General features: G+C 38.3%; 1 protein-coding gene across 1 annotated transcript in view; it reads right to left on the minus strand.

The window, feature by feature from the left end:
- The window catches only part of dennd1b (DENN/MADD domain containing 1B), a 92978-nt gene that overhangs the window by 65981 nt on the left and 2803 nt on the right, over positions 1–24194 (minus strand). The window contains exon 3 of the mRNA XM_056236849.1: positions 1232–1275. Coding sequence (XP_056092824.1) covers positions 1232–1275 — 44 coding nt within the window. The remainder of the gene's footprint in view (positions 1–1231; positions 1276–24194) is intronic.

Below are 24194 nucleotides of genomic sequence, written 5' to 3' on the forward strand. Positions count from 1 at the left end.
TTACTGATCATAGTTTTAGAAGTTCTGCAATGCCTATTTGAAAGTTTAATTATTAAGAGAGCAATAAAATGATAAATGTGAAAGATTTTTAACTCAGTGCTCAACTGATACGAGTTTTTAACATCCAATGCCAATATCATTGGATGTTAAAAAGAGCAGCATCACTAATGTAATGCAGATATATGATTCCAAATTTAAATGTTTATTTAAAATATACATATAATTGTACATAATATTTAAAATGTACATTTTTAAATATTAATGTTTTTTTATTATATATATATATATATATATATATATATATATATATAAACATTCATATTTAAAACACACACACATATATATACACACACACACATATATATAAATAGCAAATAAGATATATTTAAAGTATAACATTCAATACTTGCATGTTTTAAAAATGAATATTTTAAAATATGTAAAAAAAAATTTTTAAATGAATTATTTTATATTTAAATATGTTTAAATAAAAAATATATATTTTAAAAATCCAACTATCTACAACAGTATTTATCTAAAAATATAAATATTATTTAAAAATGAATATTTAAAAACACAACATAGCAAAACAAAACATAAAACAACATAAAACAAAACAAAAAAACAAAACAAAACATAACATAAGATAAAAAAACATAACATAAAAAACCATAACATAAAACATAAAACATTAAAACAAAACATAAGATAAAACATTACAAAATATAACATAAAACATAACATATTTTGGAACTGACACTAGGTAGTATGTGATGTGATAATTACAAAATAGCCAAATATCAGCTGATTAAGCAGATATTTCAGTCTATTACTACTCTTGTTACATGCTTTTTATGCATTACTAGTGTGATATAGTACCAACCCATGAGTGACACACAGCTGTAGTGGTGTGAGATACAGCGGTGGGCGTACGAAGAAGCTCCATCCGCACTCATTCACATCACAACCAGCTGATAATTACCAGAACAACGCTTATTGAAGACCTGCTCACCGCTTTTCATTATCAGCAACATCACATCACATGAGAGAGAGAGAGAGAGAGAGAGAGAGAGAGAGAGAGAGAGAGAGAGAGAGAGAGGAAGGAAGAGAGGAGGGAGGGAGGTAAGCCTTTAGGAGCAGGAGGGGTCGTGGATGTGGTGCTGGTGGGGTAGGTGGAGGGGTGGGGAGGTGGGGGTACGAATAGAAAAAAAAAAGTTCCTCTGTCTCCAACCTGGTCTCCAAAGTCCTGAGGGAACTTCCACAGCACTGTCGGATCTGTAAGAAATTGACAGACAGCATTAATCAGCAACCACGCACCGTTCAGAACACATACATATTAATGAAGGGGGTGGGGGCAAGGGTGGTTTCTCCTATGTGTCGGCACACCGCGGCAACGAGCAGAGGCATGGAACGTTCTGCATATGCAAATGCCATCCGGTTAGATAGAGGCCTTTAGAAACATAGACACAGAGACAATACTCCACTACCTGCAGAAACAGCAGATGTGTGGCGCTGCATTAATATTTCACACCTAAATTTGTTAAAGGAAAGCAGCCGTTTAAAAATATAATGTTCACATTCAAAATATGAATAAATTTATTATTTATTTTTATTATAAATATTATATGTCATAGGCCAGGGGTGGACAACTCCGTCCCTCAAGAAATATCAAATACGAATACATTAATAATAATAGTAATAATAATTATTATTATTATTATAATATATAAAACAAATAAAAATATCTAATCTAAAAATAAATGTAAAAAATGATATATAATTTTATGTTTTAAGTACATTTTTATTAATTATTATTATTATTAGCAATGTGTAAGAGCATGTGTGCTGCTGCTAACCAATGTTTTGGAAGTTAATAACTTAATATATTAACTCAGTACTATTAACTATTAAAGCAGTTTTAAAACAATTTTAACACATATTAATATTATTTTAGATTTGTGGTGAAATGCCATAATCTGACATAAATAAGTGTGTGCAGACTTGGAAACGCCTTGTGACACATAATAAGGCAGCACTCCAGACGCCTCTGCTATGAGTCACTCTAAAGAGATCAGCTTGGACCACAAAACAACAACTCAATGTCTGCTGAAGGTCAGTGTGAGAACCCTGAAACAATGAGTTTGGTGCACACACACACACACACAGCGTGTGCAAGGTACGTCTGATCTACAACCTCCATATTATGACTAGGGCTGAGAATTTATTTGGCGCAATTCGATATTGCAGACAAAAAAGTCCAATGTCTATTGTCAATAGTGTAGTGATGCATGAAGCCCAGCACACAGAAGACCATTTCAAATCAAGCTGTTGGTCCACACGGCGAATCTGTGACCTACTTGAACCTACCTTAAACCATATGCGAAATTCCAGATTTTGTGGATTCCTATTGAAATAACTGGACTTGTTTCATATGCAAACAGCTACACCTCTTCATCTAAGGTAGTATTCAGAGTATGACTGACCTTGCATCAAACACCGGTTTGTTAACTTACAGGAAGTTCAAATATCCAGTCTGATAAAAGATAAATATGTTCTCAGAAGAGAACAGATTATCACACAGAACTTCTACAACCATGACACAGAACTAAAGGTTTGTTTGCATAATAAATTTAATGGGAGAAATCCAGTCTTTCAATAGGAATCTGCACAATTGGGAATTTTGTGTGAGGGTGAGACAGATTTCACTTGTCAAGTCAAGTCACATTTATTTATATAGCGCTTTTCACAATACAGATTGCATCAAAGCAGCTTCACAGTGATAACATGAAAGTAGTACAACACAGTTCAATAATATTGTTGAATATTAAATATCCCCAACTAAGCAAGCCAAAAGCAAGGCGACAGTGGCAAGGAACCAAAACTCCATCAGATTGGATGGAGAAAAAAACCTTGGGAGAACCCAGGCTAGTCAGGGGCCAGTTCTCCTCTGGCTAACAATCATAGGGTTTTAAAGAAGCTTTACAGTAAGTGCATATCAGAGAGTACCTGGAAAAAATACATTTAGTTAATCATGTAATATTTAGGGGATAACATATCGCCGGCGTTGAGTCGTCTCTTCGCAGGCGTTGAGTCGTCTCTTCACAGGCGTTGGTCTTCTCATCACAGGCGTTGAGGCATCCGAAATCCCCGTGAGAGGCAGGATACCAAACTGGAGCCTACGAACGCCATTTTTCTCGGGACAAGCGTCCCGAGATAACAGCAGAACAGTACTTGTGTTAAAGTTGCTCACATGAATTCATTGCTTTGACCAGCAGAAAGCTACTTGGTTTGAAAGTGACTTCTGTGTGAACAGTGCTTCATGGCTCACTACACTATATTGGCAATAGACAACGGACCTTTTGTCGCAAATTTCACCAAAACTTCGCTGTTGTGACCTTTGGACTAAGCAGACTAAGTCAGAGCTAAGAAAGTTCACACTTACCACACCTAGAGATGGGGTACTTTCCATAAGATCATCTCTCAATGAAAATCAAACCAGCTATTAGGCTAACTGAAATACAACCGTGCCAATCTCTAGGTTTGGTGAAGGGTGTGTGATGATGTGGGGCTATTTTAGTTCCAAAGGCTAAGGGAACTTCATCAGGATGCATAGTATCCTGGATCCATGAAATAACTGGCCTTTAAAAATGAAAATCTGCCTGCCTCTATGGGAATTTAACATAGGGGTGCTTATTGGCGCCTTTCATGTTATAATGCTTAGGGGAGGTTTGAACACCTGGGATAAGGGGGCGTGGCCAATGGGAATATCACTCATGGGCCACGCCCCCTCCCCCTGGCGAAATGGCCCTGCCACCACGGCTGGAAAAAATCCTAGAGGAAACACTGTGTGTGCATATACAACAAGCGCATTTAGTCCAGCACACAAATTTCGTGCCGCCTCCAGCTGTCGACGAAACTATTGACTACAGTCACATGCTCCGATACCCCTTTTCCACCGACACAGTTCTGTTGTGGATTCCCGGCCTGTGTCCATTCTCTAAGTGTTCGATTGTGATGCGCGGATCGCGGTTATATCCGCAGATGCTGAAGATAATCAGCGGCTCAGACGGGCCAAGTGATAAAGAAAATTACAAATAAATTGCAGGTGGGTCACGGGTCGATGAGATATAAATCATTAAGAGACTCGGAACTCGGAATTTCACGGTAAATCTCAACGAATGTATTTCTCTTCAGGGAAAAGCAATCAAGGAAACCATGCCTAGAGAACCTTCTAGTGGTCATTATATAAAACACAAAGGAAAAACCCTACATGAGATTGCTTTATAACTTAACAGCTTTAACTAAAGATACACACAAGCTTAATAAGAGTGTTTCCAACAATGATGTAATGAAACAGTGATAATTTAAGTTTGAAAGGAGTAAAGCCTGTGTTTAGGCTATTAAAGAAATGTAATTTTGCCAAAGAAGAAATTTTCTTTTAAATAAATGTTCATTTAAAAGCAGCCTACTTCAGTGTGATAAGTTACCATATCATCATGCTTAACACTGACAATTTGAATAATTGTAATGTGATGATCAGGTCCAGATATCTAAATCAGAGAATATCATAGGTTTGAGCAGTTGTCGGGTGGATGATTTATTCTTAACAGCAAATTCAGGTGACAGCTGATCCGCACATCTCTAGCGCACAAGCCCTAAAGCCCCCTTTAAAGTTCAGGTACAAGTCAATGCACAGACTTTTTCTTTGTTCAATTTGCACACTGAACATGGGTTGGAGCTCTTAATTTTGAACTCTCAAAGTACACCAGATTAATACATTTATCTGTAAAATGTATATAATAATAATAATAATTACCTTATTAGTAAAACACCTAATATATGTGCTTGTAAAAAGTGTTTTCTTCAGCCATGATCAGGATTTTACCACCTCCACCTCGTTTTGAGCCAGGGAAAACCCTGTTTTGTATCTATAGGGCCGGTAAAAGAAGCAAGCGAACCGAATTACAAGTGTGACCACACCCTGAAAGTAAAAGTATGTTAAAAGCAAAACTACAAAGCATGATAATAATGATAAAAAACCGCGAAACCACCAAGCAACCAACTAGAACACCTTATCAACAGCATTACAACACCCTAATAGTGTAGGTTTTTAGACAAACGGCAGCTAAAACACAATCACATAATAAATTACATCAATGAGTCAAGTTAAATATGGAGTATTTGCACGTTAGCCGTTTCCTCTTTCTTGTCAGCATCAATTTAGAGAGTAACAATCTGAACTTCCCATCATATTTGAACCGAAACTCTTGCTTCTTCATTCTGATCTAATCCACAGCAACAGTGCTGATAATTCAGATCTGGTGTGCTGGAAGTGATGTCAGATGAAGCATCTAGCAGAATGAACACTGTGATGATTTAGCATGTCGGCCATGAACCCAACTTCAAACCTGCTTTATCGAATGGATCTCTCCATTTTTCATAGCCGAACCCCTTCTTTTTTCTATCTCCACCCCTCTGGACGAATCCACCATAGTGGTTTCACTTCTCTCTGCAAAGGTAAATATGCCCGCATATTCTCCACCGGTGCTGACCAGAGTTCAGAGAGGAAAGGGAATGGGGGGGGGGGGGGGTGTGTGAAAAGACTGACAAAGGTGCATTACATAATCCCATTGTGAGATTTCACGGACCTTGTCTTATAATATTTTTACAAAGACTGAATTTCCTTCTCCCCAGGGATCTGAAGCCCAACTCCTCCATCTGATCTGGCAGAGTCAGGTCAATTTTATGCTGATTTTATGGGTGAGAGGATGGGAACCACTGCCAGGGAGAGAAAGAGGAACACAAGGGAGACGAGAGAGAGAGGGAGAAGGAAAGAGACAAGAAAGAAGAGATGCGTCAGAGGGACAGAGAGAGAATGATGGGTAGCTGACAATAACATGTTTAAGATTTTAGGTTAAAATTTCAATGAATGTGAAAGTGTATATTTTTAAATGCACCTTTTTCTAAATATTTTTAAATAATAATTTTTTTTTTTTTTTTCAATTTCCAACTATTGTCATAATTCAATATAAGTTTAATGACATCACAACATCTTACCTAGTTTGGGGTTGGAACTCTTCTTTTTTTAAAGAAATTAATATCTTTATTTAGAAAGGATGCATCAAAAGTGGCAATAAAGATATTATGTTACAAAAAATGTACAAAAGGTTATTTTAAACTTTTTATTCTAAGAATCACAAAAATATTAAGCAGCACTGTTTTTAACATTGATAATAAATGATTCTTGAGCAGCAAATCAGTATATTAGAATGACATTTTAATTTCTATTCAAACAGAAAAAGGTTATTTGAAATAGCAGCATTATTTCAAAATATTACTGTTTTTACTGTATTTTTATCAAATGCCTTGGCGAGCATAAGAGTCTTCTTTCCAAAACACTTTTATAAATCTTACCAACCCCCTTTGAAAGGTAGAAAACAATGCCATGTTGTCATAAAATGCATGTGCTAGAAAATTGCGTTTAAACAATTTTAGATGTCACAGTGCAGGACACTGCTGTCAATGCGCTCACATCAACTACTTTGATATAGAGAGGGAAAAGACAATAAAAAGGGTAATAAACAAGAAAAGATTGAACAACAAAAATGGAGGCAAGAGAAAGCGATAGGTGAGAGGGAGGGGTAACAGAGGGGGCATTGCCCTCCAACCACGCACCTTCTGTGCTGCATATCCTGGAGGCTCCCGTGTTCTAACGCATTCAAAAATACCTTGAGACACATGCTTATTCATACACAGAGGCAAAAGGACTTGCAAATCTCTATCCCTGTGGGATTTTCGCACGACGGGGGGGGCTCACATGAAAAGCCCCAAAAATTCAGATGAGCTCTTTTATTATTAACGCCCGCTCTGTCCCTTCAACAAGCCAGATCCGGCTTCAAATCTGAGCAATGCAATCAAATATTTGCCCAAACACTTATCTAGTAAGAGTATTCAAAGCGGAGATCTAAACGTTTTGTCACTTTTTAAAGAAAGACGACAGTATCTGACATGCTCAGGTAACGCTAATTCCCATTGGCGCTGAAAAAAAAGATGCGTTTTCTGTTCAAACATGAGCATGTTCAACAATTAACCTCCCAAATGCACTTCGGCAAAGGTGCCGCTTTCATTCATTTGAGTCTTTAAATGTGCCACAGTCAGACAAAAATCTGTGTATGGAGGAAAAATGCAAGCAAAAATGACTAATAAAAATGACAAAAAAACCTAAAAATTGAGAATATAAAAATAAAGGCTACTTAAAAATATGAATAAATACTATAATAGTATATAATGGGTTGGTATCTTCTTACACAACTTATATGTTTGTATATAAGAATATTTTGCAGTCTTTACATTGAAAGTTCTGTATTGAGCCATCGTATTGAAAATCTTGAAGTGATGCTGAAAAAAGATGGCGTCACCTGTTCAAATATGAGCTTGTTTAACAATAAACCTCCCAAACGCACTTCGGCGAAAGTGCCGCCGCCATTCACCGTTTGAAATTTTAAGTGTGCCACAAATCTGCAAAAATGCATGTAAAAATTACCGATTGGGTGACCAACTGTCTGTTTTTGGAGGGGGGGGGTTGTACACTGGGGAATGTAGAGAGATGAAGGCCCCTGTCTGTGGGTGAAAAGCTGTCAAAGGGAGCCCGGCTCCTTGCCTCCGCAGCCTCCTGCTGCCATATTGTGAGTGTGTTTGCGCGGGGCGGGCAGACACAAAGGGATTAATGGGTTAAGGCTGAAAGTTGAAGGTTAGGAGGGTAAACCCAACCCCTGCTGCTGAGGCAGGGAGAGAAATGTCACCGTGACAGACCTGGGGCTGCTTAATCCCCCTCTCGCCCCTCTCGCTCCCCAACGGCCTCCCCTCCTGGGCTTGACACACTGAGGCCGCTCCTGTTCCCAGCAGGTCTGCGAACCGCCCCGAGCCAGTGGGCACACAGAGACACAGAAACAGACAGACAGACACACACCCACGCACAGGAAGAGGGGTAGACCAACTTGACTTTCAACTAGGGATGGGCAGTGTATAATGTACAGTAGGAGAACAGTGTTAGTCGGTAGAGATATTTACATGTGAGAGAAGTGAAGAAACAAGTGGTAATGTGAAAACGCAGAGCCGGATGTGTCCGAAATAAGTCAAGATGAGCATATACAGTCAAATATAATTCAACTCCCACAGGTGTGTGTATGCAGAGTGCAACAGTCAGGTTCTGGTAGTAAATATCCCATTCACTTTTTCCATAGATAAATTGATTTTTAATGATTCTCTATAAACCCTTCAAGAATTCCAGGTGATGAACCACACTACCCATAATCCCAAGAAGATCCACCAATCAGGGGATCATAGCAAACCTACTCCCATGAAGATTTGTGAATGGCGTAATCCAATGTTAACTGAAACTATTACAAATTGGTTTTGGTAATTGAAATAAAGCTGATTTAAAATAAAATATAAATATTAGTTTATATTAAATGATTTATATTATATTAAATGATTAAAATGATGACTTTAAAATAAAAATCAGTTTAATTTTAGTTAAATAAAACGGTAACACTTTATTTTAAGGTGCTTGTAATAAGCAGTAATTAACAGTTAATAAGACACTTATAAGACCTTATAAGATGCATATAAGATGCATATTATCATTAACTAATGATAATAAATAAATACAATTAAATAATACATTTCTCAAGTATCAATACATTGCACTTTTAGAACAGCCGAACAAACATAAATGGTAACACAAACTCCCAGGCCCTTAAAAATTGACCTTCCCAAGAGGGAGTAGTTTCCCTGATCTCTTCAGGGCCTGGACCTTTAATTAACCCTTATATGAAGTAGTTAATGCTTATATGCATCTTATAAGGTCTTATAAGTGTCTTATAAGGTCTTATAAGTGTCTTATTAACTGTTAATTACTGCTTATTACAAGCACCTTAAAATAAAGTGTTACCAATAAAACTGCTAAAGCTAAATAGAAAAATAACCAAAGTTAGCTAAAAAGCACTAAAACTAAAAAAAAATTAACAGCTAATGCAAAATAATAATAAAATATTATAAAAGTAATACTTAAATAAATAACATTGACTTATTCAGATTGGTATTATCTTGATTACAACTTGTATGTTTGTGTATGAGAATATATTGCAATAAATTCTAAATATGTTGTTTTTATATTTGTAACAAAAGAATTTACATCAAAAGTTTTGTATTGTGCCATAATTTTTGATTCATTTAATTACGATACGCGTAGTGTTTCGTGGGACTGTGGATTATTCCCTTAGATGTGAAGTACACCGTTTTGTACCTTTGTTGTTTTCCTAAGGTTCAGATACTTTTTTGCGTCAAATCAATTTTTTTTACTTCAAATCAATCTCGATGTGCGCATTCGTGATAGTCACATCACAGGATATGCGATGTGAAGTATATGGATCGTAGTTGATCTGTGATCCGTACAGGCCATCTTACCCCAGTTCAGAACGAATGTTATTCGCAAAATAATTGCAAAGTTTAACCATCATAGAATGAAAGTTTATCAATTGCATGCGCTTTTACGTCCTGTCAGTTTAAACATCAAGCGCAAAAAAAATTTGAACTCGCAAGCTGTTTTCTGTGCGGCCACACAGTTCTCTTTCTCTTCTTTTTGAGCTTGGATAATTTTGCAAGCAAAATTAAGTCAAAATGCCCGTCTCGGCGAGTATCCTCTTGAGAAAGAAAACGGATGTGTATCATTATATTGGATCCGTACATTCATCTTAAAGTGACAGCAGCCTAATATACCCGCAGATGTTTGTGTCACCAATGTTTATGTAGCTTTGTAGCTTTAACAAAGATGAATTGTATTAATTAATTATATTAATTATATTTAATTTATACAGTGAAGACTATGCAGTGTTATTTTACATTTACTTATTCAACTTCTATACCTGAATAATGTTAGATTTAGGCCTACCTGAAAAACAAAGCACTGCTTATTTCATTTGTGTCTTTGTTCTATTGTATTTTTGCATTTATCTATGCTTGTAATTTATTTATTATTTTCTATGCATATATGCACTCTCCTATAAAATCACCCCAATCATTCTAGAATGATTAATTTGTTACAAACAGAGCTATTCAAATCATCTGGTGAAATTGTTTTCATATCGCAATATTTATCGCAGAAAAGCTAAATATTGCAACGTCGGGTTGTTTTCCAATATCCCGCAGCCCTATTTAAAATACTAAATAACGTTAGAGGTGAAAATTTCTTGAGATTTTGGTCATAAAATCCTACTAGCCAGGTTTCAACCTTGGAGTTACATCTCAAAGCTGTCCAGGCAGACATTTAAATAAATCGAATTCATATGTAACTCTAATGAGGCTTTTAAACAAAAGCTTCAACAGTTGTCCGGGTTAATTTGCGGTTTATCAACCTGAACTAAACTTGTAACGATGGGGGAAATCCATCATTACGCTTAGCCTCAGCATTTCCAATCTGACGTAACATGCCAAGGTGGTGGCAGCTCAATGTATTGCCATCACTGTTTTCATCTCACCACCACTGAAAACACCTTGAAAAAATCTAAAAACCCATCGGCTAGGAAAACAATCTCGCCCGCTCGCATCAGACCTGGCAAGTAATTTGACTGCGGAGCGAACGCCGGCTAATGGGTGAGAATTGAATTGAAATCACCTCGGAGGAGCGAGCTATTTTTCTTTTTTTGCTTTCGCACCCAATGTGAAGCCGGCCGTGGGTAATGGCAGGCTTGGGAGGGCCCTTCCAGAGATTCCCCTTGGGCTTCGTGCACGGCTAACCTTCGACAGGACCGCCGCTGCGTGGCAACACGCCGCCGCCCCGAGCGCAGACAGTGCGGGTCAGTCGCAAATCAATGTTTTGACGTCCCGGGAATGCTTGTCTTTAAAAGTCGATACACGCCGCTTTGATAGAGCCGAGGCCGGGGGGAAGAAGGTTAATAGGTGAGTGGTGGAAAGAGCTCACAGCTGACACCACTTTTTACCACCTCTGTCTATCTATCTGCGAACGAGATGGTGTAGAGCCAATAGGCCGGAATACATGCCGAGCTGATTGAGTTGCCAAGCTGTCTTCGTACCCTGATGGAAAACCTCAATGTACCTTAATGGCTCATTGGGATCGACTTGTGTTTAATACACTGTGTCAACAAGTTCCGTGAATATGTGAGGTGTCATTATCATAGTACTCAGTATTATCAAAGTAGAGACCAAACTGTGGAGCCCGCAGGGCAAAGGAGGCTGTCTGTCGAATTTCTAAATATAACGCTATGTCCTAGCCAGCGAGCGTCAGTGGCGTCCAAAACACTTCATATAACTGATTATCACATCAAATATGGCTCTTATTGTGGCACATATTTGTGTTTGAAGTGTGGACAGAAAAATTACTTATCGTTGGAAGACGCCTGGTTAGGACAGAACAATCAGATGACAAATTTCAGCACCCTGGCAAAGTAGACAAAAGCTACAAGACGAGCTACAGGACATTTTGTCCACATGACTGAATATTAAACATCTGTTGGACATCAAAACATTTGTGTTTTCAGTGTGGAGAGGCAAATTGCTTGTTAATGTGATGATCATATGACGTCAATATGAGCACTGTGGCAATGTAAACCAAGGCTGTAAATCTTTATTACATATCATTGTCCACTTATGCAGTCTTAAAAGGATAGTCCATCCAGGAATGAATATTCTGTCATCATTTACTTACCCTCATGTCATTCCAAACCTGTATGACTTTCTTTCTTCTGCACAAAACAAAGTATTGTGAAGAATGTTTAGACTGTTTTTGGCCATTCAATGCAAACCAGTGGGGTCCAAAACAACAACATTGGACAGACTAAATGTCTACAAGTTTGGTACACCATAAGGGTGAGTAAATGACCATTTTATTTTTGGGTGAGCTGTCCCCTTTAACACATTGGATTAACTTACAGCAACAGCTGCATGTTGTAAAAAGGATCCAATATATTTACAGTTAATTCTCTTCTGAACCAGACCAATGCGTGCAAACCCATTGAAAAACCAGTGGTTTCTGTTTTCATCCAGAGATGAAGGACTACGTGTTGCCTGTCTGCCTTTCCTCTTTGTACCCTCCCTCCATGCCTCCTCCTCCTCATGTCTTATTCTTGGCCAAAGGTTAAAATGCTGAACTCGCCACCTCCTTGGCAAAACCTTTTCTTCTTCCGTTCCTTTTTTCGCTCATCTATAAAAGATTTATTTCACAGTATGTAGAGGTCTGGATTAACCCACTCCATGCCCCAGAACAAAGCCATTGTCTTTGTGCCCGAACAGGTCTGTGTAAAGAGGAAGCACCAGCTCCTCGACGTCCACAATAATGCCATTGTGCCTGGCATGCTGGAAGGGTCCTGGTTGTCTTTGGAGGCTCGTCTAGACTTTGAGCCAGCTACTCAAGGAACTGGTAGAAAATCCCATCAAGCAGTGGAGTGAACGTTAACTAAGGTAACCCGCTGTGAACCTGATGAAGATGTCAACCGAACATATGGCAAAAAAAAAAAATCTTTTGTTGGTACAAGGAGCTTTTTTCTTCCCCTCCAGAATGAAGGGGAGTGGAAAGGGGAGGGTGGGCAGTGTTTGGAAGCCAAAAGCAAGGAATAACTGTGGTCATCAGTTTACTTCTGGATCAGTAACTTTATTCTAGCTTCGAGCAGCTCTGCCCCCAGATCTCACAATTAAAAGGGTAAGCAGATTAGCAGGCATCTTTCAAGCTTGAATAAAAAGAAAACACTCAGTCGTTTTAAAATGTTTTTTTCCCCCTCACTCTTTTTTTTTTTTGCAAGCCACAAATAGCATTACATTTCATGCCACTTTAGCTGGCAAGAGCCTTAAAAAGGATATACTTCACTGCAATGATATGCTTCTTAAAGTATCACACTGATCATTTACTGCCTGTGAAAAGAGAAACCCAATAGTTCACATGTACCCTGGAAGTTCATGGTGTGCATCTGCCAAGATTACAATTTGAATTTGCAGCGATATGCTAACAAGGTACACATATTCACTTTTAACTAGTTGCATATTACTAGCATATTGGCTGTTTATTTGTACTTACAAAACACATATTAATGCCTTATTTCTGGATGACCATATTCTACATCCCTAAACCCTACCCCATTCATAAGCATATCCACTACAACAACTACCTTACTCACTGTCAAATAAGCAGTATTATACATATGGTGATATATATATATATATATAAATCAGCCTGTATTTCTGTCCCAATTTCTTATGACATTTTAAGATGGTTCGGTTAAACCCTCGGGCATTTAATCTTTTTGTTGCTGACAACATTTTGCTCATTTTTCACCAAATGCTCCTCCAAATTTGGGGAAATGCCATTATCTCCTCCTCTGTGTCATAAGCTTTTAATAATCACCTGTGACACCCAAAAATGCAATCACGCTAATGTCAAAGTGAACCTGAAGCAAGTTGCATTTATAAGTCATATATGAAACCAGTGATTTTGTGGCATTTGTGCAGCATAAAATTTTAATGGGCATATGTTTTGGTTTAATTAATCTTAAATAATAGTGACAGGCCTTGTGAAAGATAACAATACTAATCAACAACTACAAAATAAAGGTGAATTTGATACATTTCAGTAACTGGCATGGTGTAATACACTAATCCAGGCAACAATATGGGAATGGGCTTTCCAACAAACATCAAACGCTGATTATTCCCGTGTTTTATCTCAATGTGTGACAATTTGTCAAACGTCTGTGTGGATTCATTTGCATATTTTACATACACTTATAGATTTCAGAAAACAGCTAGGAAACAGCAGAGAGAAGGAGAGGGAGGAAGAAAAAAAATCTTGAAGCTAGTTGGGGTGCAACCCAATTTCACAGCTTCATGATTGAGTGGAGCAGCATATGGATGTCGGCTATGTGACAGTCCCGGCATATCACTGTATATTAGCGCAGTCTGTCACAATACATGTCCAATTGCGAGAATGTTTATCAACTGTCTTCATGTGAACGATTTTATTTTTTTGCATACCATTTGGTTGGGCTCATAGCTAGCATGCATCGTCGGGAAAGAAAGCCAGCGTACCACAAAGAGAATAAACAACATTCAAACAATCTGCCTCGCAAATCACACCTTAACTCCTGACTCAAGGGTAATTTATATGCACAGTACAGACAACGGGAGGGAGGCTGTTATGGAGGTATTGCCAAGCTCGCTAATCACATCAGTCATCAAACTGCCTTATCTCAAGCTAGGCTACATCTCATGGACATTAAAATGTCTTTACCTCTTAAAGGGGGGCAGCCGCGACTCCGGTTTGGGTGCGCGAGGAGAAAAGCTGGAAAGGGGCTGCAGCAGGTAATCACAAGTTGCAAACCATATGCTCGCACCATCTGCCTCACACATAACACATACACGCATCTAAAAATGGGCTAGCTTGCAGGAAAAACTCAATTATCTATTAAAGCATATGACAATTAGGCATTGGACAGAGAAGGTGCTTTTATACGCATCATACACTTTTATATCACCTATGCCTTCAGGCCACCTCTGGGATAAAGACTCATCTAAAAACACAGAAACATGACGGTTTTTCTAAACTCTGATCTATCATTGAAATCATGATGTGATTCAGCTTGGGGAAAGAACTATTTTACCCAATTAAAATGCTGTGAGCATTACTGAATTGAACGTGATGAGACCAAACAAAGACAGGGTACCAAGAAAAGGCAAGCCAACAATTCTCAATTTGTCAGATTCATAAGTAAATGACTCTTATGATCGATTCTTTTAATGAATCATTCTAAGTTACCAGCTTAAATCAGTCATTCAGTCAGTCAGTGATGATGAATACTTCACTGAATTAATGGATTACTGACACATCTGACTCACTCACTAAACTTACTTACAGTGGTGTTGAAATTGACTAAAATTTCGTGTATTTACGGTAAGATTCATGGAACTTAAATCTGGATTATTACTGACTGTTCATATTACAACATGTAGTAAAAGACATATTCACCTGTGCAGGAGAATCAACATGTGTCTTTGCATGTAAAGGAGGCTATAGACTTAAATATATGAAAGAAAAAACAATTCAGACACAATTCAGCATGCAAATGTGAGTAAGTGTGGTAAGATTTTGAATGCCAAGTGAGATTTTCACACATACATGTTTTGAAAATATATGAAATTTACATTTTTTTTTTTTTCTGTGAGGTCCACTTACAACATTAGTCACAAATTGGTGTGTTATACACAAAAGTTTAAGGTCAGTCATTTTCTTTTTCTTTTTTAGGAAATTAATACTTTTATTTACCAAAGATGCAAAAACTGATCAAAAGTGACAGTTAAAACATTTATAATATTACAAAAGATTTGCATTTCAAATAAATGTAGCACTTTTTTAACTTAATTTATGATAATAATAAAAAAATGTTTCTTGTGACACTGAAGACTGGAGTAATTACTGCTGTAATAAATGACATTTTAACATATATATACAAATATATAACAGAAAACAGTTACTTTAAAATGTAATAATGTTTCACAAAATTAATGTTTTACTGTATATATACTCAATAAATGCAGCTTTGATGAGCATAATACACTTCTTTAAAAAAAAAAAAAAATTATCGTACCGACCCCAAACTTTTGAACGGTAGTGCAGGATTTAAAAGCATTTCTTACAGGAAAAAATGAATGGTTTGAGAGTGTTATGACTTGGAGTGGGGGAGACGAGAGAGGCGTGCTCACATACTTAACTAAATACTGTATGCTAATTCCATATGACACTCTCTGATGCAGAGAAGGAGACGAGGACCAATCGAGTGAGAGAACACGGTTCCATGTGTGACAACAAAGACCTCATGGATGAGTCACATGATATTCAATGACAAATAGCACAGCAAAGCCCTCACAAAGACAAGCAGTGGGGACTGACCTACATTCAGTGGTGAAAAGTGGGCTGGAGCCCAAAAAGAGGCCAGCACTGTGACACAAAACTCAAAAAATTGCCACAAGTCACTCTGCACATGAACATTTTTAGCCGAGATAGGCCTATATTGTAATGTATGAAAAATGAGATTCGAGCTAATGTAGCAAGTCTAGCCTGCTCTTAAGGTTACTGGGAAACTTTTCCGATATCTTTGAGGATAATCATTAAACTGTTCACCTACAAAAGTAAGAGTTTTTAGTGGGGGGAAAAATTCAATCTTTATTTTAAAAAGAAAAAAATACAAAAAAAATTTAACTAAATGTTTAAAGCGGTCATGGCATGAGAAATCACATTTGCCTTGATCTTTTGAAATATGAGGTCTGTACCATAGACATGCTCCACGTGCTGGAGTCTGTCGACAAGAGAAAAGAACGTTTTATTTGACACGTCCAGTTTAAACAGCTCATTGGCATCTCTGTAGTCTGTACAGACTTCAGAAGAATCCCAGCGGCGGAAACAAGTGGAGAGTTTATTTGAATGGCGTCCCGGATTGCATCGGAGGAATATGTTTGATTGGAGCATTTGTTTTTGTAAACGAGGCACTGTGTAATAGAAGTTCGCATAGAAACTTTGAAAGATTAAGCTGTTTTGGATCTGACAGCATCATTACAAATCGTAAGTAAATGTTTTCATAATACTTTGTCTGTAAATGACAGTTTTATATGGATAACGTTTTCAAATCACGTGCATAGCAATAGCGTATGATTATAAAGACATTTGGTTCAAAGCTACACAAGAGAAGCCTACAGAAGAACCTGTGCAACTTTTTAATGTGTCTTTGTTCAGAGCTGGCCTTATAAGCATTTGTTGAAGTGAAGGCAAACTTTCTCTCTAAGTTCAGGCTCAAGTGTTTGAAATGACACAACGCAATAATCTAAATCAGTGGGATTAATTATTTACCACATCCTCACTTTCGATGTCATTACACAACTCCAAAAATAGATCTGCCAAGAAGTCTTTCCATGTTCTTGCAGACTGACTTGCGACGGTGCACTTAAACGAGGAAGTCTGGAGAGCCGTGACGAGCCCTGCGGTAACTGCCTCTCAGATTACACCGATCAGCAGATTCGTCCTGCTGCCGTGCACACGCAAAAACATCGGTCCTCACACAGTAGAACACGTCCCGTGTAGCCTAAGAGGGAGGGTGTGTGTGGGGTCAAACCACCTGAGAAGAAACAGGCCGACTCCTGCAGGGCCTGACTGTTCCCGTCACATCTGCTGATCTTCACTCGCCAGCACCGGACACTACATTACCGGCCTTGCCATCCAACTATAATAAAGAAGCTAAAGCAAAACAAAAACTACTTGCCATCCAACTATAGTAAAGAAGCTAAAGCAAAACCAAACCTACTTGCCATCCAACTATAGTAAAGAAGCTAAAGCCAAACCAAACCTACTTGCCATCCAACTATAGTAAAGAAGCTAAAGCAAAACCAAACCTACTTGCCATCCAACTATAGTAAAGAAGCTAAAGCAAAACCAAACCTACTTGCCATCCAACTATAGTAAAGAAGCTAAAGCAAAACCAAACCTACTTGCGTGTCAATCAAAATAATTTGAAATCCAAAAAAAGTATTTGAGAAGGTTCTCGAAGCGTGCGCCACTTCTGCGGCAACACGTAGGAGTTTAGGAACAGGTGACTGCAGAACCATCCAGCGCTGGTGAATTTGGCAAAACTTCCATCGTAATCATAAATTCATATATTCACAGCCCCAGTGGAACGGCTTCAGACTGTTCACAACTAACGAGACTCTTCAGCACGGCAAGGAAAAAAAAAAGCACAGAGAGTTTCATGAAGTGAAAATCCATAACTTGCAGAACTGGAGGTCAATCTGAATTCAGTTCTAAGCAGGGGTGTGTGGGATAACTTATTCCGTGGCTTCAAACTAAAGCTTTTTTCCATCATTAAGCTGTATTTTTCGGGTGATGCTGGCAAAGGGGATCCGGGGAGACTTGATGAAGTTGCACAAGTATAATGAGGGCAGATCAAACCGAATTGAATCTGCATGACTATAAAGGAAAAGAAAATCATGCGCAAACTACCCTGTAGCCGTTATGAGTAATGACCAATCAACACCATCTTAGGCACAGCGGCATTGTTAGTCTGACAGCGGAGCCCCACCAAAGTGTTAGCTGGCGCTGAACCCTAGACACAGCTGAGCGCCAATCAGGTTATTTAAGAAGGTGGGGGTCAAATGGCAAAAAAAGACCCTTGGCTCACAGACCTGTCAAAAGCTGCTGTGTGAAATTTGAGGCAGGAGAATAAACGTGCTAGGACACATTTAAAAAGGTAAAGGTACAGCTGCAGGTGCATTTTTAAAATATTTATTTAGATGACTCAAACTTCACATGAAAAAGTCAAACTGGTTAATCTTGTAGCCCGCAAATGTAACTTGATCTCAAAAGGAAAAGTCAAAATTGCTGCAGTTTCTGTAGAGGGTAGACCATGTGCAAAATCTTAGATCACATATATTCCTATTAAAATCAATGACTGGATTTCGCCCACAAAAATATGCTGAACAACAGTAAATGTGACCGTACCATAACTTTTTGTAGCTAAGTGATCTAACATTAATTTAAGAATCCCATATTTACAGACCAGAATATCCAAGAGACTTAATGGTGGACTCTTTAAATTTGGCCCCCCACCCCGCATCATCTAGGTAAGGTGACTTCTGCACAAGCAAGCACCACTCACATTTTCTACAGAAAAAAGAAATAACTTTATAGCACTATGTCTACCACCTAGTCAAACTGGTCCTTAACACCATTGAAAAAGTGGCCTGCGCGAAAGAGAAATAAAGCTGTTGGTCATCGCTGGAAAATCACTTTGCTAATTGCAGCACAAGTGTAGTTGTAAATTTCAGGTCTATTATTTTTATTGCTTTATTATTGGGTGCAATCTGGAAGAAAAGAAGAGGCAAGACAGGTAGCATCTGTCTCCACCTACTGCCTTGGCACAGTCAGCATCATCTGCTGGCTTTGGCACAGGGCATGAAAAACATCAATGCGGCTCACTAGTGCCAAGCACAAGCATGGCAGTCATGCTTAATCCAATCTGGCAAAGTATTCATCTTCTAATGTTAGCTAAAATAAGTCACCTACTCTGCAGTCTCTGGGCCTGTCAACCCCAGACCCATGCTGGAGAAGAAAACAATGGCATTACCTTAAAAACCATTTGTTTCTGAATGTAACCTATCTTGATTAGCAAAGCTACATATTTTCAAATTCGACTTTGGTGAGTTGACTCACAGGGCAAGCTCACACTACAGGACTGTACGACTACCTGAATTGCTGTGGTGTTTACACTACACAACAAAGGTTTCTTGTCATCTGTCTTCGTCTTGTCATAGTTAACGACGACGAGCTGACGAGATTAAGCTACAATACATCTGTGACCTACAGCGAAAAAATGTTCTCTCACATAAATTCCATTTATACCATCTGCACTGTGATTGGCTGGATTAGTCCCACCTTGTCATCGCATTGCACAAACTACAAGATCATGTGGCGGTAATATCAAACAGGTTTTTTAGATATTGCAGAGCCTGTGACTGCTTGAGACAGGCTCAGATCACGTCCCTGGCCTGCTCATTCTTTAACAAGCATTGGCGACCGCAACGAGCACCGATTTGGCCACGATCCAGGGGTTTTGTCGCAGACCTTGGACAGCAAAATCCAGCCAAAAGTTGTGTTGTGTGAGCTTAAAGAAGCTCTGCATAATTAGGCTGTTCTGAGTGTCTAATGCCAAATTCAGACTACACAATATCTTTTGTCAGTTATGATAGTCACTGTGTCAGATTATGCGGTTTTGACTCCTAAATTCTTGCCATGCCGTGGACAAGAAACAAGTCAGACTACACGTTGCTTTCCAACCAATCATCGCTTGTCGTCTTTAACGCCATGTGTGATGTCATCGAGAAGGCGGTACTAGCGACTGACTTCCGGAAACAAGAGCGTAAACAAACAATGGCTACCGAAGCAACGTGTTAGATTAATGCTAGTTCCAGTAAGCGCCATCGTTCGCCAGCATTTATGTTTTTTCACTCTGTCATGGTCGTTCCTCAAAAAAACAAACTTTGCCATACCCCCATGAACCTTTCCTCCATTGCATAATTCCACCTAACAGCACCAATAAAATCATCTCTCTTTCGTTTTGGCATGTTTGAAAGCTGTGTACGGAAGACCTTCTGTGCTCCTATTGGTCAACATCGTAGATGTGGCCGAACCAGTCATGAAGTAACAAACAAAAATTAAACATGCTAGTTTTTCTGGGATGTCATGAAGCATTGCAGAAGCAGCGTTGGTTGTGATTCACAAGTTTTTCTGGGATGTCATGAAGCATTGCAGAAGCAGCGTTGGTTGTGATACACAGTATACGAGATAAAACACTTTTTCTTTTAAAAAACAACTGTTCGACGATGTGCAAAAGACGAACAGAATTAGAAACACGTTTCAAAGTATATTTAAACTTGACACATCATCTTCAGACACACCGGTCAAGACACAAGACGCAATGCAGAGGTTCAGCGTACTGTTGTAGTAGCGGTGCTTAAAAGGAAATTGAACTTTAAAAGGCGAAGGTTTCACTGTACACATGTGTGAAGCTATTAAAACACCACCAACAAAAATCATATGGCTAATTATTTTCAAGCATTTGAAAAAACTCACTACAAAAAGTAGCAGGATAACGTGACATGTTCTGAAACTAAGATGCATCACTACTAGAAAATGCACTCAAGAGTAAACTTGTGTGGACAAAGAGGGAAACGAAAGATGACACAAAAGCAAAGGGTGGTTTCCTCTAATCTGGTATCTAGTAATAAACTCAACAACACAAACTGAACACAAACAAACATCTCGCCAGTGGTTCCTGTAACTCAAAAGTAAAGCAAGACCACAAGATCATGGGTTGGATTCCCAAGAAATGCACACCGTAAATGCAATTTATCTCACTTTGGATAAAAATTAAATGCAATGTACCTGTAGGTTCGCTTGATTTTGTCTGACTTCATTTTTCCTCAAGAGAAACTGACCTGTATTTGGGCCGATCGAATATCAAATTAGACTAGATGACACATGAGGTGAGTAGAGAGGCAGAATGTCTGATGAGATTCAATGAATCCCCTTGAATGCCTCATATTACCACAAATGCTCTAGAATCACCCCATTTGGCAACAGAAATATGTTTCAGGCGCTATCCCGCAGGTCCACCGTGTTTGAACAGAACGAAAAGCATGAAACTCAAGAACTGAGCAGTCAATCAAATGCTTTAACTGGAAATGGGAAAAGATTCGTTATTTTGTAAACCACAACATTAAATTTGCGACAAGATATCGTATGCGGCTGACGCCGTGTGTATGTTATCCCGGGCTTGAATTGTTTCCTGTCCTTGATGAACTTCTGTTTGGCCTTAAAGCCTCTTAGAATGAAGCTGCAGTTCTGACAGTCGGGGTCAGGAAATAAGACGAACACCGACATAATGACGATGGAAGTGGGTTATACTGTAGCTTATTTCAACTTTCACTTTGGACCGGGAATATTTTCCTTTTTCGGTCAGAGCAACAGCTGCCTCTGTGAAACACCTGCTCCTCACCCCTTCAATGTCAAGCAAAAAGAGTTATGATAGTTTCAGGAATGAGGATAGGAACAAAAATTTGTGGTATAAGATATGCCTTGCATATAACAAGCAATGTTTTCATATCCGTTTACCTCACATTGAATTGAAACATTAAAATGTTTCTTTCTGTTACTATAAAGGTTCATAATGGTCTCACTTCACAGCACGAGCACAGCAGTCGTTACCTGGTCCGTTAAAGATGTGTGGTTTCTATTCAACCTTGCAGAGCTCAAAGCATACAGACAGATTCACAAACCAAGATCGATATCACAGCACATTAACCTAATTCTTCTTACACCAAAATGCATCTGCAGGTATTTCTAAATAGCTCAAAGCAAATGCAAACCAAGTGAGTGCTGCTCTAAAATGGAAACGCACACAAGCCAGCCCATCAGAAGCGAATCTGACCAGCCTACGAATCAGCAATAACTTCCTTCCCGTGAATCCCCAGACACAAAACATGTCATTTAGTCATCCATTTCAAGCATGGAAACCAGCTAAGCACATCAGCTAAAAACAAGTCACACTTTTAAAGCTGTCAAAGTTTTACAATAAAGGCTTTTAGATGGTACAAAGTTAGATATATTTATCATGATTGATGATAACCTTAGTGAAACTTTTGTCAAATTTGTATATTAGCCTTTTTTGTTCAATTTTCCATTTTGTTTTTACAAATTTTCAGAAAATGAAGTAAAATAGCTGGTTCTACTTTTATTTTTGTCTCAGGATACATTTACACGATGCACGAAAAACACACAAAAAATGTTTTTTCTTTGCATTTTTCGTGTACAGACAACATTGCCAAAACATTCCACGGTTCACACGGATCTGTGAAAATGATGAGAAGGGTATTCCTGCACAACCGGAGGCTGCAGTTTCAGGACCCCAGTTCTAGGACCGCCGTTTCAGGACACTAGTTTTCTGTTACAGCGCCACCTACCGAACTGGACCACCAAAAACACTAATTTAACCCCTTTCGCGGCGGTAGAAATCACCACTCATAAACAGTGTTGTGTGTAACGCGTTACAAAGTAACGCGTTACAGTAACGTAACTACTTTTTCGGGTAAAAAGTAGTGTAACGCGCTACTAATGAAAATTTGGTAACGAAACGTAGTTCCTTTTTCAATTCGGCGCAACGTTACTTTCCCTAGGGACAGATTATCTGTCCCTGGGATTTGACAGCGATCTCCGTCATTTGATAGATTTGACCGCGATCGCCATCTCCGTAGTGAACACCCCAGAGAGAAATGCACATAATGGATTACATAATCAGAGAGTAGCCTATTTCTTTTCGTTTTGAATTGTTTCGTTTAAAGACATTTCAAGCTTAAATTCTATACATTGAGTTTCGGTTAATTTATGATGAGATGCTCCAGTTCACGTGCAATGCAAGTGACCACGCCGGCGCTTCCATGATTATATTGTCTCCTATATTTGCTTCTTACTTGCAGGCATTTGGTTGATAAAAAATTGATTAAAATTAAGATACAATTTATACAAAACGAAATTCGCTTTAAAGAAAGGCTTTCTTCAAAACAAAACTTAATGAAGTGGTCAAAATCATGTCTGATTGACTCAATGTCTCCCGATATATTGCGCATCCATCTTACTCATGCTGTTCACTTTTCATAATCAGCATAGATGGAAAAAAAATAACATTATAATATTTTAACAAATATGAAACTAAATGCGCTTATTTAATGGCTACAACACGTAGGCTATAGTAGGCCTACAGACTCTCTATTTGTATATTTGCTGCACATTCATTTACTTCTGAATTTTGCACACATCAGTTGAAAGGCATTTGTTTACGTGCATAGTAAAACATATCTGCAACATTTATCAAGTTCACGGATAATTGTGCGTGCATTTATTAATCATTATGATACTAAAATCATAATAAAATCTATACTATGTACAAAAAATCAGATGAGCCCAGAATATGAACGCAACGTGTTTAATTACACGTTAAGCATTTTCCTCACATAGAAAACCATTATAAGAACGCTTAATTTGGCTTAGATTATAATGTCCCCTTATTATGTCTAAATAACAAGATAAGTTTTCTTTTTTTTCTTCACCATGCGGTTCAGGACTTCCATAGAATACAGTCTGAATATAATTACTTCCAGAAATGATTTTTGGGGGTGCTAACGGGGTGCTTTGGTCTTTCTTGGGAGCTTTCTTTCTAGCCCCTCCCTAGCGCCGCCCATGCATATGCCTATCCATTAACCAGCATTTCTTCATAAATATTACATTTTTTGATAAATGCATTATGCATTTATGGCATTATATATGGCATTATGCATAGTAGAACTTTATGTAGGCCTACACATTTAGGAACAGATATAGGGTTCTGCCCAAAGACAAGCAACATAAAAGTAACGTAAAAGTAACGAGTAACGTAAAAAGTTACTTTCTATATGGGGTAACTAAGTAAAGTAACGGATTACTTTTTTAAAGAAGTAACGAGTAACGAGTTACACTACTTTTTAAAAGTAACTTCCCCAACACTAAAGCAGTCATTCACCTCTTCTCCGGTTTATTTGTGTTCACATACATGCAA

The sequence above is a fragment of the Rhinichthys klamathensis genome, unplaced genomic scaffold (genome assembly GCF_029890125.1).
Source record: "Rhinichthys klamathensis goyatoka isolate OS25496 unplaced genomic scaffold, OSU_Roscu_1.1 h1tg000467l_1, whole genome shotgun sequence".
In the NCBI taxonomy this organism is placed as follows: domain Eukaryota; kingdom Metazoa; phylum Chordata; class Actinopteri; order Cypriniformes; family Leuciscidae; genus Rhinichthys; species Rhinichthys klamathensis.